Raw genomic sequence first — 16706 nt, forward strand, 5'->3', positions numbered from 1 at the left:
GGGCAGATTTACTTACCCGGTCCTGTCGCGATCCCAGGGTGCGTTGTCTGCCGAGGATTTGGGTCTGCCGCGATTCACTAAGCTTGTGTGCCCGTGTTCCTGCATCCGTCGCTTCTGCCCCGAGGTCCGCCGGAGTTCATCTGCTTCTTCCTGGTGCATGTGAGTGCTTGATCTTGTGACACAATTCTGTTTTTAAATTCTGCGGTTTGTCCAAATCTGTCAGGTTTTGCGACGGGCCACCCCCCCCCCCATTTCTGTCGCCCTGATGCGCCAAAATCCGATCACGTGTGCCAAAATTGCCGTGGCAATTCGGCCCAAAGCGGAAATCGGCTGAGGGACCTCCAAAATCCTGTGAACCTTCTTCTATGCTTTCTAATGGCACTATGGTCCCTATTGTGCTAACGTCCCCATTGTTCTTTCATTTTAGCTCAACACAACCACTGAGCTGCTGAGTGTTCCATACAGACTACAGATAGTTAAACATTTCTATAATACACCAGTCTGTATGAGGCCTGGGATATAGTGAATCACCACATAATCTAAACTACAAAGTACATTATAAAGCAGCCGCACACATGACTTCATTATGAATAGCTCCCTGCTATCGCTCTATAATCAGGACCATGGACAGCTCCAGCCAACAAAAAAAGACGAAGAACAAGAAAATAAAGCGGCGTACATGTGTATATAGCTTATAATATTGCGCTTGATGACTTGGGAGATACATTCCCCATTGTTTTCAGAAATTGAAACCGTAATCTTAGAATTGATCATAGGGAGATTGAGCGTACACGAGAGCGCTGGTTATTCTTCTCAAGGTCTTTAGTCCTGCACACTCGTAATTGTTATTCAATATGCTTGCGGCAAGCAGAATGGATCTATTATAGCCTGAATATTATAGTTTGCAGAGAAAGGTTTATTGATCATGTGATAAGTTTTACATGTATCTGTATCGTGGAAATGAGTGGAGCAGGACTCCGTTTTTGTGACATAGAAAATAAGAGGTAACCATGATATGCACATACACATCTAAAACATGTTACAATGAAAGTCAACTTTAAATATTTAGTTATTCTCAGTGCAAGGTTCTTGATCTTTAGTAATATTTAGAGTATTATGGCATGCGGGCTTGTATATTAGATATCTAAACAATATGAAATAATCGTTGTACTATAACATCTCACCCAAATTTTTAGGGATATTTACACATAATTTGTATACATGGACACCTTTGCACATTGTGTTTACTATTCATTTTTTCCTAAATTATGAATGATGTGACTATACTGTTGTAGAGTCTGTGTAGCGCTTTCACATAGCTGGCTGTCCTGCTGCTTCTGACATAGATATAGAGTGACATACAATCATTTCTTTTTAGTCTTCATTCCTACAATAGTAAAAAAAAAAAAAAAGCATCTTGATACACAGATCACATTAATCTTGATCCCCAAAATATGTTGGACTAAAACTGTCACAGAGATATGTAGTGTATTATGGTATGTGGGCTTGTATATTAGACATCAAAGCAATATGAAAGAATCATTGTACTATAACATCTCACCCAATTTTTTAGTGATATTTAAACATAATTTGTATACAAGGACACCATTGCACATTGTGTTTACTATTCATTTTTTCCTAAATTCTAAATCATGAATGATGTGACTATACTGTTGTAGAGCCTGTGTCCTGCTGCTTCTGACATAGATATAGAGTGACTTACAGTCATTTCTCTTCTTTCCTACAATTGTAAAAAAAAAATATATAAAATAATTGTTGTTCTATAACATCTCACCACAATTTTTACACATCAGTTCTATACATGGACACCGTTGCACACTTTATTATTAGAGATGAGCGAGTATACTTGTCCGAGCTTGATGCTCGTTTGAGTATTAGCGTACTCGAAACGGCTTGTTGCTCAGACGAGTACTTTGCCCGCTCGAGAACGAGCATTTACTTAAGAAAACACAGTGAAGAACAGTGAAGAATACAATGAAAACAGTGAACACAGTGGACACAGGATCATTTAAGTGAAAAACACAGTGAAGAACACATTGCAGATGTTCCGAACATCTGCTAACTTATCTGAAGACACGCGTGCAGAACGGTGTTCTTCACAATAGTATGTGAAGAACATTATGTGTGAAGAACACATTGCAAATGTTTCCAGTTAGCAGACGTACAGAAACATCTGCAATGTGTTCTTCAGTGTTCTTTCAATGTGTTCTTTCAGTAAAAAATGCTCGAGTCTCCCATTGACTTCAATGGGGTTCGTTATTCGAGACGAACACTCGAGCATCGGCAAAAGTTTGTCTCGAATAATGAGCGCTCGCTCATCTCTATTTATTATTCATTATTTCTAAATTCAAAAATATGTTACTTTCTGAACAGTTTAGCTATACTGTTGTAGAGTCGTGTAACGCTTTCACATAGCTGGCTGTCCTGCTGCTTCTGACAAAGATATACAGTGATATAGAGTCATTTTTTTCTGGTCTTCTTGTTTCCTTCAATAGTAAAAAAAAATATATATTTATATAGATACACAGATCACATTATTCTTTATCCCCCAAAAATGTTGGACTTAAAGGGTTACAGTTATATTTAAAGTATTGTGGCATATGAGATTGTATTTTAAATACCCCAGCACTTTAACAGCTGTTCCATTGAAATAATTGTTGTTTTATATCACCCAGCTTTCATAGAAATATTTGCGCATAAGCTATATTCGTGGACAACTTTTCTAACTAACAAATGACTATTTATTGCTTCCTTAATTTGAAGTGTTATTACATTTTATGAATAGTCTTACTATACTGTAGTAGAGTCTGTGTAACACTTTCACATAGCTGGCTGTCCTGAAATTGACAGAACATTGGTCATTTCTCTCTCTCTCTTGGTATTTTTCTTTTCTTCAATAGTAAAAAAAGCATCTAGATACACAGATCACATTATTCTTGACCCCTCAAAAAATGTTAGACTAAAAGGTCTTCATTGATACTTAGAGTATTATGGTCTATGGGCGTGTATACTGTATATCTTAGCACTTTTAAGAGCTGTTCCATTGAAATAATTGTTGTTACATCAAATTTCTTAGGAATATTTACACATAAATTATATATATGGACAACTTGCACTTATCACAACTTGCATATTTTATCAACTTTTTCAAAGTGTTGCTACTTTCTGCTTCTAGGGGAATGGAGGATGTGTCCATCCTGCCTGCTTTCAATCTGCGGTTTCAGGACCTTTGGAGGACCATCAAAGGTCATGAAATGGCTCTAGTGTACACGTGTATTGAGAGCAGGAACAGATGTATGAGGATTTCATGGGTGAATGCCCTTATAACATTTGGTGGGTGGTTTGGGTGGCCATCAGCCCCCTAGCAGGCATGGGCACTGGTTTACTTCCCAAACCATCTATACTGTATTACAATCCACTACTGGATCACATTATTCTTGATCCACAATACATGTTAGACTAAAAGTGTCATAGAGATATTAAGTATACTATGGGCTTGTATATTAGATATTGATTAGGGATATTTACACATAAGGTATATACATAGAGAACTTTTCACAGTTTGTTAACTATTTATTGCTTTCTAAATTCAAAGTGTTGTTACTTTCTGAATAGTCTAACTATACTGTACTGTAGTAAAGTCTGTGTAACACTTTCACATAGCTGGTTGTCCTGCTTTGGCTGACATAGACTTTACAGAACATTGCTTCTGGCTTTGTCAGTTCTCTCTAGTCTTCTTTCACTCAACAGTAAAAAAAAAGCATGTAGATACAGAGATCAGTCATTTCTTTTATCTAGAAATGTCATCACAATGGTGCCCATGACGTTTATGGGACACAGTTGAGTTCCAGTAACCAGAATAAGAGGGAGATACCAACTGCTTGTAGGATGATGTATCAACAATAAAGGGGTTATTTTATTTTGTTTTATCATCAAGGTCCTAAGGGGTGCTGTATTGATGGATGTATGGGTAGAACATCCCTATACTAGTCTACAATGGTTCATATATTCAAGGGAGGATAAATGTTTAAAGCATAAAGTTACAGATGGAGAGAACCTTTTTCAACAATTCCAACAAGACCTGTACCATGCTGCTGGCTTCTTACTATCCTAAGATATAGCCCGGTATATTTATCTTATAAAATCATATTAGCTATTTCTGAAGTGGGCGGCACTTCCTGGTTGCGACAGCAGCTAAGGGCAGTGAGGCCAGAGCACTTAGGGCATTCATATGAATCAGGACAGCATGTTTTTTAATTGGACGACCTGAAACATGTGATGAGTCACATCCTTGTGACATCCCTCCAGGTCCTAAGACCTTTCACATAAATCAGGACAGCATGTATGTAACTGGACAACCTGAAGCAAGTGATGAGTCACATTATTGCGACTTCCCTCCAGGTCCTAAGGCCTTTCACATGAATCAGGAAAGCATTTATGTAACTGGACGACCTGAAGCATGTGATGAGTCACATCCTTGTGACATCCCTCCAGGTCCTATTTTCTTTTACTCCTCTTCTATAGCCCATCCAAACAAGCCTCCAGTCATCTCTTCAAATGTTCAACTGTTCTATACAGTTTCTCATGGTTACCAGACAACATGAAAAAAGGAGGGTAGCCTGGGGGGATAATGCAAAACCTCTTCAAGTAAGCAAAACACCTCTAATTAGCTAATTAGAATATTCAAGAATTGCTTTTTTGTTTAGTGCATAGTTAGGCAAAAGTTTTTATACTTTACACAGTTACATTACACATAACATCTCTTTCTACCACTGGGCCCCATCTCACGTTCTATGGGACTGCCAGAGACAATCATTATGGTAACCACCCATGTAAACCACTAAGCCTTAGTGTATATAACTAGAAAATGCATTCCAAAATCTCCACTTTATAACACTAAGAGTGACATCATTTCTGTACCTCAGTTTTCAGGGAGCCGTACACAGTGCGTGTGGAGGACCAGAGCGCCATGCGTGGAAGTGCGGCTGTATTCAAGTGCCTCACCCAACCCTCCGTGCAGGAGTATGTCAGTGTTGTGTCCTGGGAGAAGGATACTGTATCCCTCATATCAGGTATGTCATTCCGCATTATAGTCAATCATTTACAAATGTTGGATTCTTGTTTGGAAGGTTCAAGTTGAGTATAATCTGTATTTGCTCTATGTGATGTATCTGGACTGTCTCCTTCGAGAACAACTGAAACCAGTCAAAAATTCGGAAACAAATGAGATTTCAGTGATTCGTGTATCTCAGAAATTTCCTGATTTACAACAACAGAGGGCCCAGAGTTTACAAAGGATTAGATTTGCACACGAGAGACCTTGAGAGAGGTCAGCAAATGGCCAGACTGGTTTACGATGACAAGAAGGTGACAGTAACTCCAATAACCATGTGTCACAACGCAGAGGAACATCTATAAGCACGCTGTGCATTAGACCTTGAAATGGAGGAGATACTGTAGCATCGGCTTTCAACCAAAGAACAAAAAACGAAGTTTCCTGGTCCGGTGATTTCTGATGATTGGTTCTCCAGGTTGATGATTCGGTCAGAATTGGGGATAAGTCATGAAACCATCCAGCCAAAAGTCCATGTAGATGATGAGGGAAATGTCTTTTTGAAACACTATAGATCCTCTTAAGTCACAACTTGGGATGAATATAGAGTTATCTTATTACTGACGTGTGTCTACAAACAAAAGGGAAGGGGATACGTCTTTGACCATTGTGGGTCTGATCATTCCCCTAAGCATTTACATGGGGCACAAGGAGGGAGCACTTAAAAACCCCCATTTTCCTTTGGTCGGAAACTCAACGATCTGGAACATATCCTCTATCCGGTGTATAAGGGATAAGTGGCAATAGTGCAAAAACCCCTTTAAGATGGTTCTATTGGCCAGTGTGTTCTTCAATGGCTGTAAGCTTACTAATGGTGTATCATTGAGATTCAAAATGTTAAAATGACCCAGTTTCTGTAAAGGATGTAAATTTTACAAAACAAATACCAAAAAAGACAAAAATTTACTACTTTATGCTATGGTTTTATCTGCCATTCTTTTTTTACACGCTTCCCGATCAGTCGCCTTAGAGGTCCTTTGCCAAAATACTCCCATCACCACTTAGTGCTGAGTTGTGTTGGGGAAAAATTTGGCACTTGACCACCTAGGCCACTAATGGACTGCAGGGGTCACATACTGGTTTATGCACAAATCAGCGGGGAAGGATCTTTACTACATTTATGTTGAATTGAAGGGTTGAGTAGTGTTTTTTTTTATAACATTTGCAGATCCTTTTCATTTATTTTTGAAAACTGGACAACCCCTTTAAAGAGCACTGAGAATTTTGGTCAAAGGGATGAAATATTCAGTACTAGAAGAGTGCATCTAATAAAGAATTTTGTTACAGGAAACCTATATCCAGATTTTACCCCTCTAAAGAACTAGTCCCTTTATATGGCGTGTGAAATGTCCTTTCTAAAATGTCCTCTTTTATGTAAAACCTTGCCAAATTATCTGTTAAAAGCTTGCCCAAAGTTGTGTGAAAATGAGCAGAGAAGAGTTATATTTAGCCTTAGATGAGTCAAGTTTAGAGGCATCAGGGGAAGTGTCACTTCAGATGCCCCTATCTTGGTGTCTTTAGCAGTTAGAACCATGCTTTTGGTGCCATTTTAAAGATGAAAATCACATCGGGGTTGTGCAACAGAACTGGAGTTACCAGCATTTAAAGACATAGTTGGGAATTAGATCTTTAGCTGCAGAAAAAAATGTCCAACAATGTCTTTAACTGCCTTTATCTCTGGTTATGTAGCAGACAGAAGCACAACCCTGATGAAAATGACTATGGAGGAGATTTTAGATATAGGTAAAACAGGCGAGTTTTAACATAAAAGTGGGAATGCTTAAAAGGATAAGTTCTGTTAGGTGACAGGTTACCTTTAAGTAATTCTTCTTCGATGGTGTAAGGCTACACCCCGGCCCCATGTAATTCCACTAGATGAGGCTTTGATTACCATGGAGCCCTGTAGTTTTCTTGTCAAAGATTTCTCAAGATCCTATTTTTGACATGAAATGTTCTGAACTGTATTCCATCTGTCTGAGCTAAAAATGGTCGCATTTCCTATAATCCTCTTCTCTTTTATATACAACAAATTACTGGAGAACACTTCACTGTACAAATTTAATTTATTTTATTTGACCCAGATTGAAAAAAAATAAAGTAGCAATTGACTTTTCAATTATGCTTGAGGACCATAAAAATGGAAATCTATCGTCACATCGCTCCGGCCCGCCACTGATGGGATGTGACATCCGCATTGCTCTTAGATAATTCTAGATTGAGTTTCCTATACTTTTTATAGAGGTTTAGGCTACTTGATTCCTTTTCAAAAGCAGCACAACACTAGTTCATCCTATGCAATCACTATATACAAGGCCATACAATATATGGGAGTTTGATATTTGATATGGATATTTAGAATAGTATCACAATTCTTGATAACATGACCATCCGTTACCTAGAAAGTTCTTAAGTCCTTCAATTGAACAAAATGGAACACTGCTGAGCTTCTCCCCTTGTGGAGACATTGATGTGACATCATTACAGGTCCTGCAGTGATCACTGCTCCTCACACTGCTGAGCTTCTCCCCTCATGGAGACATAGATGTAACATCATTACAGGTCCTGCAGTGACCACTCCTCCTCACACTGCTGAGCTTCTCCCTTCATAGAGACATGGATGTGACATCACTACAGGTCCTGCAGTGACCACTGCTCCTCACACTGCTGAGCTTCTCCCTTCATAGAGACATGGATGTGACATCACTACAGGTCCTGCAGTCACCACTCCTCATATTGCTGAACTTTTCCCCTCATGGAGACATAAATGTGACATCATTACAGGTCCTGCAGTGATCACTGCTTCTCACACTGCGGAGCTTCTCCCGTCATGGAGACATGGATGTGACATCACTACAGGTCCTACAGTGATCACTGCTCCTCACACTGCTGAGCTTCTCCCCCCATGAAGACATGGATGTGACATCACTACAGGTCCTGCAGTCACCACTCCTCACACCGCTAAGCTTCTCCCTTCATGGAGACATAGATTTGACATCATTACAGGTCCAGCAGTGATCACTGCTCCTCACACTGCTGAGCTTTTCCCCTCCTGAAGACATAGATGTGACATCATTACAGGTCCTGCAGTGACCACTTTTCCTCACACTGCTGAGCTTCTCCCCTCATAGAGACATGGATATGAAATCATTACAGGTCCTGCAGTGACCACTTTTCCTCACACTGCTGAGCTTCTCCCCTCATAGAGACATGGATATGAAATCTTTACACTGCTAAGATTTTCCCCTCAAGGAGACATGGATGTGACATCATTACAGGTCCTGCAGTGACCACTCCTCCTCACACTGCTGAGCTTGACCCTTCATGATCACATGAAGGTAGTAACATCATTACAGGTCTTATAGTCACACTATTTTCCACAATCCAAATGGTCATGGTTGCTTTTGCTAAGCGGAGTCATCAAAGCAGTGTCTCACTCAATTTTTTGGAACCCCCTCCACCCCACTTCCTTAATTGGTGAGAGACCTTTGACGGCTTTACTTACCAGAAGCCACTATCATTGAGCTGTTCGGTGGAAGACTCAACAATAGAGAATAGTGACCGCCGAACCTGAGATGTAACTAGTTGCACCACCATGTGACTAGTTGCATGATAGGAATGAACAAATGAGGGGAATACTACCACTATTTGGGTGTGGACAGGGTACCCTAACTTACTCCTTTAATTTTGGGGTGATATGAGATACTATCCAGTGCGAATAAGTTGTGTGCTGTATAGCCCCATATGTGTCACCAAAATCTTGTAATAGACCCAAACCATTACTTAACTGCTTTTACTTGTTAACATGAAGTACGGGTGCAGCGATGCTCTGGGATCCAGCGAAATCCCATAGACCCTCCAGACGCCCAGATGGGATACCTCCCCTTGCTATATACAGGTGCACAGCTAATTATAAGACTATTACAGACTAATACTATTACTGGTAATGCTAGCGATGAGGCTATAATTAGCGCAGCACCTGCACAGGTACAGACATGTCTCCTAGCTGGCGCCAGGGGGGGAGGGATGCCCACCCGACATCTATCTATAGCAGTATATATACTATGACCCTCAGCAGATAGATCACATATATAACACCTCTGTCCACTTATATCAGTTAGTAGGTTTGGGCCGTTTTTTGGGATAGCAGTAGGTTAATATTTTGCAGGCATTCTGCTGAGCATTGCCATGCACATTATACAGTGGAAAATGTGAAAGAATAAGAAATATTGTCCTGATGACTAAGGAATAATGACTTGACACATTGACATTTTCAGATTGTGAGTAGGTGAATAATATTTTTTAAAGGGATCACATCACATTTCATCTGCAGCCAGTGTTGTATGGAGAAACATTCAGGTTCCAATGTGTGGTAAGTGTTGGACTGGCCCACCAGAGAATCAAAGGATCCTCCGGTGGGTCCAAGGTCTAACACAATACTGGACCCCAAAGGACAAGGAGAAGATAATCCAATTGGGTGGCTATTATGTTCTAATTATTAGTGGGCCCAAAGAACCCCAGTATTACACTGATTCATTTGTCATAGAACTGCCCACTGGACTCTAACCCCAGAAATATAATTAAATAAAGGACAACTTTTACTGAATCTTTTCCCACAATGGAGTATATCAATCTCTTCAGCTCCTTCTGCTCTATATCATTCAGACCATAGACTGGATTGTATTTTTAACTTGACCAGATCACTTACAGGCCAACTTTTGGTACAAGGACACTCCTTTAGAAACCCCTGGTTACATAAAAGCCTGTGGGTGTGTGAGAGATATACACAGGGAATATTTTGATGTCTATTTGGTAGTTTTTGGGACAAAGTTATGTTTTGGGGCCCCTAATGCATTTCACTGCTATAGAACATGGGGTGCATTGCCTTCTGCTATGCCATAGCGTTTTTGGGGTATCAGTGTGGGTCCTTCTTTAACTGTGGGGTCCAAGAAATGTTTTGGGTTACTATATGGGTAAATCCACCTTGTACCTCTAACGTTGTGAATAGAAACATATATATATATATATATATATATATATATATATATATATATATATATATATATACAGTATATACATATTTATATACTTTATATACATATATATTTATGGTTCTGTGTCGACGAAGTGGACACATTAGCGGAATATTTATCAAGACTGACGCATCTCCTCTCTCCTAATGGACACCTAATAATGAATTAGGCGCGTGCCCCAGAAACTCAGATTTACGGCAGCCAGGAGGGGCGTAAAAAACTAGTCAAGTGTATAATAAATCCCAACCAGAGTAGCACTTCTGTCTTGCAGCGCTGGGGTCCTGGGTTTGAATCTCACCCGGGTCAACATCTGCAAAGAGTTTGTATGTTCTCTCCGTGTTTGCGTGGGTTTCCTCCGGGTCCTCCGGTTTCCTCCCACACTCCAAAAACATACTGGTAGGTTGTTTAGACTGAGCCCAATTGGGGACAGGGACTGATTTGAAAAGATCTGTGCAGCGCTGCGTAATCTGTGTGCGCTATATAAATAAAGGAATTATTATTAACCAAAGACCCTAAAAAAAGTTAATCAATGGGATTACTAATAATTTACTCAGAATAGAGGGAAAGGAGACAACAATGGGATATTTTAGAGCAATATTTACTTCAGGTTATGAATAATAAAGTATAATAAGGCTTTGAATATGATTAACACACATGAAGTCTGTGTCCCGAGAGAGACCGGATAAGAGCGAAGAGAGAGATTTTTTTTTGGACTGACCCCTTATGACCCTGATATAGGGTGCTGAATTTAGGGTCGGGGTATATTGGGCTTTGGGGTGGGGGGGGGGGGGAGAATTATCAAGCGTTCAGCAATCCTCCCTGTGAGGCCTGGCGTGATTCTTATCTCATCACCATGGAAACCGGAAGAGAAGGTGCGAGATGTTTTCATTTTCTGTGTTAATTCAGATATTCAGATGAAGTTGTGAGCCGTGCATAGAAAGGAGGGAGAGGAGAGAGGAGGAGGGAACAAAGCAAGGAACGGGGGGCGCTGGGACCGAGCGCCGTGATTGATGGAGAGATGTGAGAGAATATTATAAGTCTGTAAGAAATGGCAAAGTGGGAGAAAGAGAAAAACAAGCAGTAAGAGAAAGATACAACCACAGCCAGAGGAAAAAAAGACAGGTGATAAACTTATCCATGTTTGCCCAGAACATTTACAAATTTACACTGCTGCCAGCAAAAGAAGGGTTAAGGAAAATCAGCCAAAAATGTGAATTTTTGGTAAAATGTTATACTGTAAGCATGGGTTGTCCTGACTCTCAGTGACATAGAGATACCCATACATACTAGATGAATACACACGCTCATTATGGCAAAAGTAAGGTGCACTGAGAACCTCAATATCCCAACATCAAAGTCTGCAAAAGATTGTACATGATATATTTCAACAGGTTTTTGTAGCATGACTGACCGGCCAAAAAGACCCACGGCTCACTATCTTCCATTATAAATAAAATGTCTCTTTTTATAAATAAAGGTTATCTTTCCCCATAAAACTATATACAATATGCTCAGAGCATCCTGCTCTATAACATTCTGCCTGCAGATAGGACAATATGTACAATCTGCTCAGCTCCTCCTGCTCTATAACATGCTGCCTGCAGATAGGACAATATGTACAATCTGCTCAGCTCCTCCTGCTCTATAACATGCTGCCTGCAGATAGGACACTATGTACAGTCTGCTCAGCTCCTCCTGTTCTATAACATGCTGCCTGCAGATAGGACAATATGTACAATCTGCACAGCTTCTCCTGTTCTATACAATGCTTCCTGCAGATAGGACACTATGTACAATCTGCTCAGCTCCTTATGCTCTATAACATGCTGCCTGCAGATAGGACAATTTGCTCACCCCCTCCTGCTCTATAGCATGCTTCCTGCAGAAGAACACTATGAACAATCTGCTTAGCTGCTCCTGCTCTATAAAATGCTGCCAGCAGATAGGGCACTATGTACAATCTGATTAGCTGCTCCTGCTCTATAAAATGCTGCCGGCAGATAGGACACTGTGCAATATGCACACCGTCTCCTGATCTATACAATGCTTCCTGCAGATAGTACTATCTGCTCAGATGGGGCACATTTACTTAGCTGTCGCGATCCCCGATCTGGATGGTCCGACGAAGATGAAGTCCGGCGCGATTCACGTAGCTCATGTGCCTGAGTTCCTGCATCTGTCGCTTTTCCGTATATGAGAGCATTGTCTTGCTAAAACAATTTGATTTTAAATCATGCGCATAGTCCGAATCCGTCGGGTTGTCTGATGGCCACGCCCCCCCAATTTGAGTTGCATGAAAGTAGGTGCAATTGCACCAAAATCCGAACGCGTGCGCCAAAAACCCCAGTTAAATGCGGCGCAAAATGTACTTAGCTTCTGCTCTATAACATGGTACTTGCAGATAGGACACTATGTACAATCTCATCATCTCATGTTCCTGGGTATTGCATGGTGGCTTGCATGTACAATCGTTGGTGGTAATCGCTCTTTTCCAAATTTTCTTTCCAGACTTTTCTGTCTTGATCGGGATCCCAGTTTGGTGTCTCAGGATGATGAATATATATTAGGTTTAATGCCAGTTTTTTCTCTTCTTCTCTTTATTATGTTAATGATTTGGCCTCATTACAGGTTGAGAGTTGGTGGTGTACAGGCTGGGTACATGAGATCATCCGCAGATGTCAGTAGTCTCAGTACTAATGTCAGTGATACAAGATATCTGTACTCCCCCTGTCTCTGATACATACACCTGTATGTACATCAGCAGCTCTGAGCTGCCCCATGAGCCCTTCTCATTAGCATAATTTTAAACATTGGTTTTAGAAGGTGGGAAGCCATAGGATAACAAATATAAGAAGATTACCACAGTCACAGTGCCTAGATCTATGAGTAAGTGTCCCTGGTTTCACATGCTTGATTTTGATGGTAGATTTCCTTTAAATATTCATGGAGTATTTTTTTCTTATAATATAACTCTGTATTGTTCCTCCTGGGTGTTATCTTTCCCTTCATCGGAGGCGTGCCCCTCTTAAGTTAGCCCTGATTGGACAATATCAAACTGTGCAGGGAAACGCCCCTAAATAGGTAGCGTCCAGTTGTTTATATATTCCTAATTTACTCATAGTAATCCAAGTATTGATTAAAATAGACAATGCAGAGGGGGGGGGGGGGGGGGTAACAGGTTCCCTTTTAATACCAAAACTGAAAACTTAATTTTTCAGTTTTTATCAGAACTACTTTCCAATTTGGGCTACAGATGTGCTACATTTTATCTACCTGTGGAAAACAACAAGTCCATGCTATGGGCGATGTTGGCTATGAACACCGCGCTGCGCTGATAAAAGTTTCCCTCTGCACACGGTGTAATAAATCTATGACCCTTCCGGCGGTGCGGCTGGATATCTTGTGTATTCTGTCTGGAGAACTAGATACCTTTCTACTCGCTGTCAGAGATGCTGAATGTTTGTGTGCGCCTCCTGTCAGCATTGCTGAGAATCTGTGTACTACTCCTGTCAGGAATATTGAGTATCTGTGTACACATGCAGTCAGTAATACTAAGCTTTTTATTCCCAGTATGGATCATGATACTACGGGCTGAATTGCTCTGAAATGAGACTGTTTACCTGAAGCTTTACAACAAGTTCCTCCATTTTATTATTGCTAAATGAAATGCATCGCTTTCTCTCATCTGTCATTGATCAGTACATACACGTTTTTTAGGCATCGAGAGAAGCCAAAATCTTCAAAAGCTGTATTGTCTGTGTATTGAAGTCGAGCCAGAGCCTCCAGTGGATAAGCTGTGCCTGGACACTCCTGTCTACTGTCTACTGTAGGATATATAGTTATGCGGTATAGTAACGAGGTATATATTACCAGGGCCGGCGCCAGCACTGGGCATACTGGGGCTAGTGCTTGGGCCTAGAGCTGCTGGGGGGGAGGCCCGCATAAGGCTGTACATAAGGAATCCATGGGGTGAAAGGGGCAATGAATCTAATGAATCCATAGGGAGTGAGGTGGCTGTATCTAATGAATCCATAGGGAGTGAGGGGGCTGTATCTAATGAATCCATAGGGAGTGAGGGGACTGTATCTAATGAATCCATAGGAAGTGAGGGAGGTTTTAGTTTCAAAATTTTTAAAGCCGCCATGTGAGTTCATTGCAATGGGGCCTACTGAGGCTCTGTCTCCCAGGGACCTATTGCAACTTGGAGCCAACCCTGTACATATGTGTTTATGTAGTGATTCCATACATGCCCAACCAAAACTGCTGTACCTCCCTTTTTTGTATCTAATGAATCCATAGGGAGTGAGGGGGATGTATCTAATGAAACCATAGGGAGTGAGGGGGCTGTATCTAATGAAACCATAGGGAGTGAGGGGGCTGTATCTAATGAATCCATAGGGAGTGAGGGGGCTGTATCTAATGAATCCATAGGAAGTGAGGGGGCTGTATCTAATGAATCCATAGGGAGTGAGGGGGCTGTATCTAATGAATCCATAGGAAGTGAGGGGGCTGTATCTAATGAATCCATAGGGAGTGAGGGGGCTGTATCTAATGAATCCATAGGAAGTGAGGGAGGTTTTAGTTTCCAAATTTTTAATGCCGCCATGTTCATTGCAATGGGGCCTACGGAGGCTCTGTCTCCCAGGGACCTATTGCAACTTGGAGCCAACCCTGTACATATGTTTATGTAGTGATTCCATACATGCCCAACCAAAACTGCTGTACCTCCCTTATGTACACATGCACACCTGGCTTCCTAAAACATGTGTTCTAGGTAGAGAATGGTTACTGACCCACAAAACAGGTTGCAAAGCATGTCATAAAAATTATTATTATTAATGTGTCACATAAAAGTGTGTATTCCTTGGTGGGCTGGAGGCCGAACATCAAGGGCTTTTTCAGCAACTGCTATTGATGTGCAATCGTGAAAAAGTCACTGTGAGGAGCTGGAAGTATTTGGCTCCATCTCCTGAAAGTGGCTGGAAGCTGTAATTACAGCCGTGGCTCCCATGCAGCGCCGGTCACTACAGATAGAGGGAGCTATATAAAGGCTTGGCTTATGCAGTGCCTAATATCAGATTGGTGTGGTGCCCCCTACAGATCAACTCGTGCTACTAGAATTCCTTCTTGAAAAATTCCCTTAAAGATATCCTCCAATAAAATGATATCAGTGACATATTCATAGTATACGTCATGGATGTCACAATGGTGGAGAGAAACTCGGGACACAAACGCTCACCAGCTGTTTACAGCTGTTTCCTATGTATTTCTCAGCTGTAGAAACCTAAAATGACTGTCTATTCTCAATACAAGATCTATTCTATTCCAGATCCAGAAGGTTGCCAGTAGGGTATTAAAGGGGGGCCCAAGTGTCAGACCCCGATATCATTTTACTGGGAAATCCATTCGCAATTATTCATAATAACCCAACATCCAATGTTTTGTTTCCCCAAAAGCAGTGGCGTAACTTGTCCTAGTACAAAATGTGCACCGGTTCCCCACTTATAATGTATGGTTAATAATACCAGTCTAGGAAAAATACAATGTAAGGGCCCCCTAGGCCTCTTTGGCCCGGGAGCCACCTTCTGCACTCTGTCAAATTACACTCATGCCCAAAATTCTGTATACGGTATATATCCGGTTATCCATCAGTCCTGCCAATCTTGATGGCTTTGGTCTCCATTCTTCTAGTATATATAGTCAACCTTAGACATTACTGCTAAAGCCAAGAAAAATGCTGGACTATGTCTAAGATAGACCATCAGTGTCTGATTGTTGTTATGCAAGATCTTTCTTTCTCCATGATTTCGTCTGTTACTGATGCTCAGTATCTTGTGCTCCCTCTGATGTTTGCTGAGGATGCTAAATGAATCAAATGTAGAATATAGTCAGATCCTTCCAAATTCTGTGGGACCTGTCAACTAACTATGAGCAGAATTAGGATTGAGTTTGGGAATGAATCCTTCCTTCTCCCGGAAGCTAAGCCTTAGTTCTCCCCAACCAAGTGTGCGTGTGTATAGGGGAGTTGCTGATTTGGGACTCTTTGTATAGATATAGCTATTGCTTATTAATGGCTCAGTGGTCTCCTGCTAATAGCGGCATATGATATGAAATATTATGAGATTTATAGTCCTAGAACTGGTTATAAATATACCTTTAGTGAATGGAGCTTCTCGCTATGTAACAATTCCTGTATAATTATCTGTTCCACTTACTGCAGTAACATGGCTGGATGTTACATTGTATTGTACTTGCCGCTATTTCATGTACACTTCCTTAGTGATGCCACCAAAGGATTTCATGAGAATCTGTTACCATTTTTGGACTATTTAATTGCCTTTTTTTTCGGGTATTTTAAAAATATATACAAATTAGTCCCTATAGTGAGTCTGGTAGGCGGAGCTAGGGGATATTTTAACGTTTTATGACCAATCAATAAAAGTGGTTTACATCATTTTATAAGAAATATGCTTCAAACAGCTGAATCATTAAAATCATGAGATCATGGATGATTGTGTCAATGGCACCTGTCAGGGGGTTGG

General features: G+C 40.8%; 1 protein-coding gene across 5 annotated transcripts in view; it reads left to right on the plus strand.

Moving 5' to 3' along the window:
• DSCAML1 (DS cell adhesion molecule like 1) overlaps positions 1–16706 on the plus strand; it is a 161246-nt gene that overhangs the window by 30131 nt on the left and 114409 nt on the right. For all 5 annotated transcript variants that reach the window (XM_072155711.1, XM_072155707.1, XM_072155708.1 and 2 more), the window contains exon 3: positions 4947–5093. In XM_072155711.1, the coding sequence (XP_072011812.1) occupies positions 4947–5093 (147 nt within the window). The remainder of the gene's footprint in view (positions 1–4946; positions 5094–16706) is intronic.

The sequence above is a fragment of the Engystomops pustulosus genome, chromosome 6, assembly GCF_040894005.1.
Source record: "Engystomops pustulosus chromosome 6, aEngPut4.maternal, whole genome shotgun sequence".
Classification (NCBI taxonomy): Eukaryota; Metazoa; Chordata; class Amphibia; order Anura; family Leptodactylidae; genus Engystomops; species Engystomops pustulosus.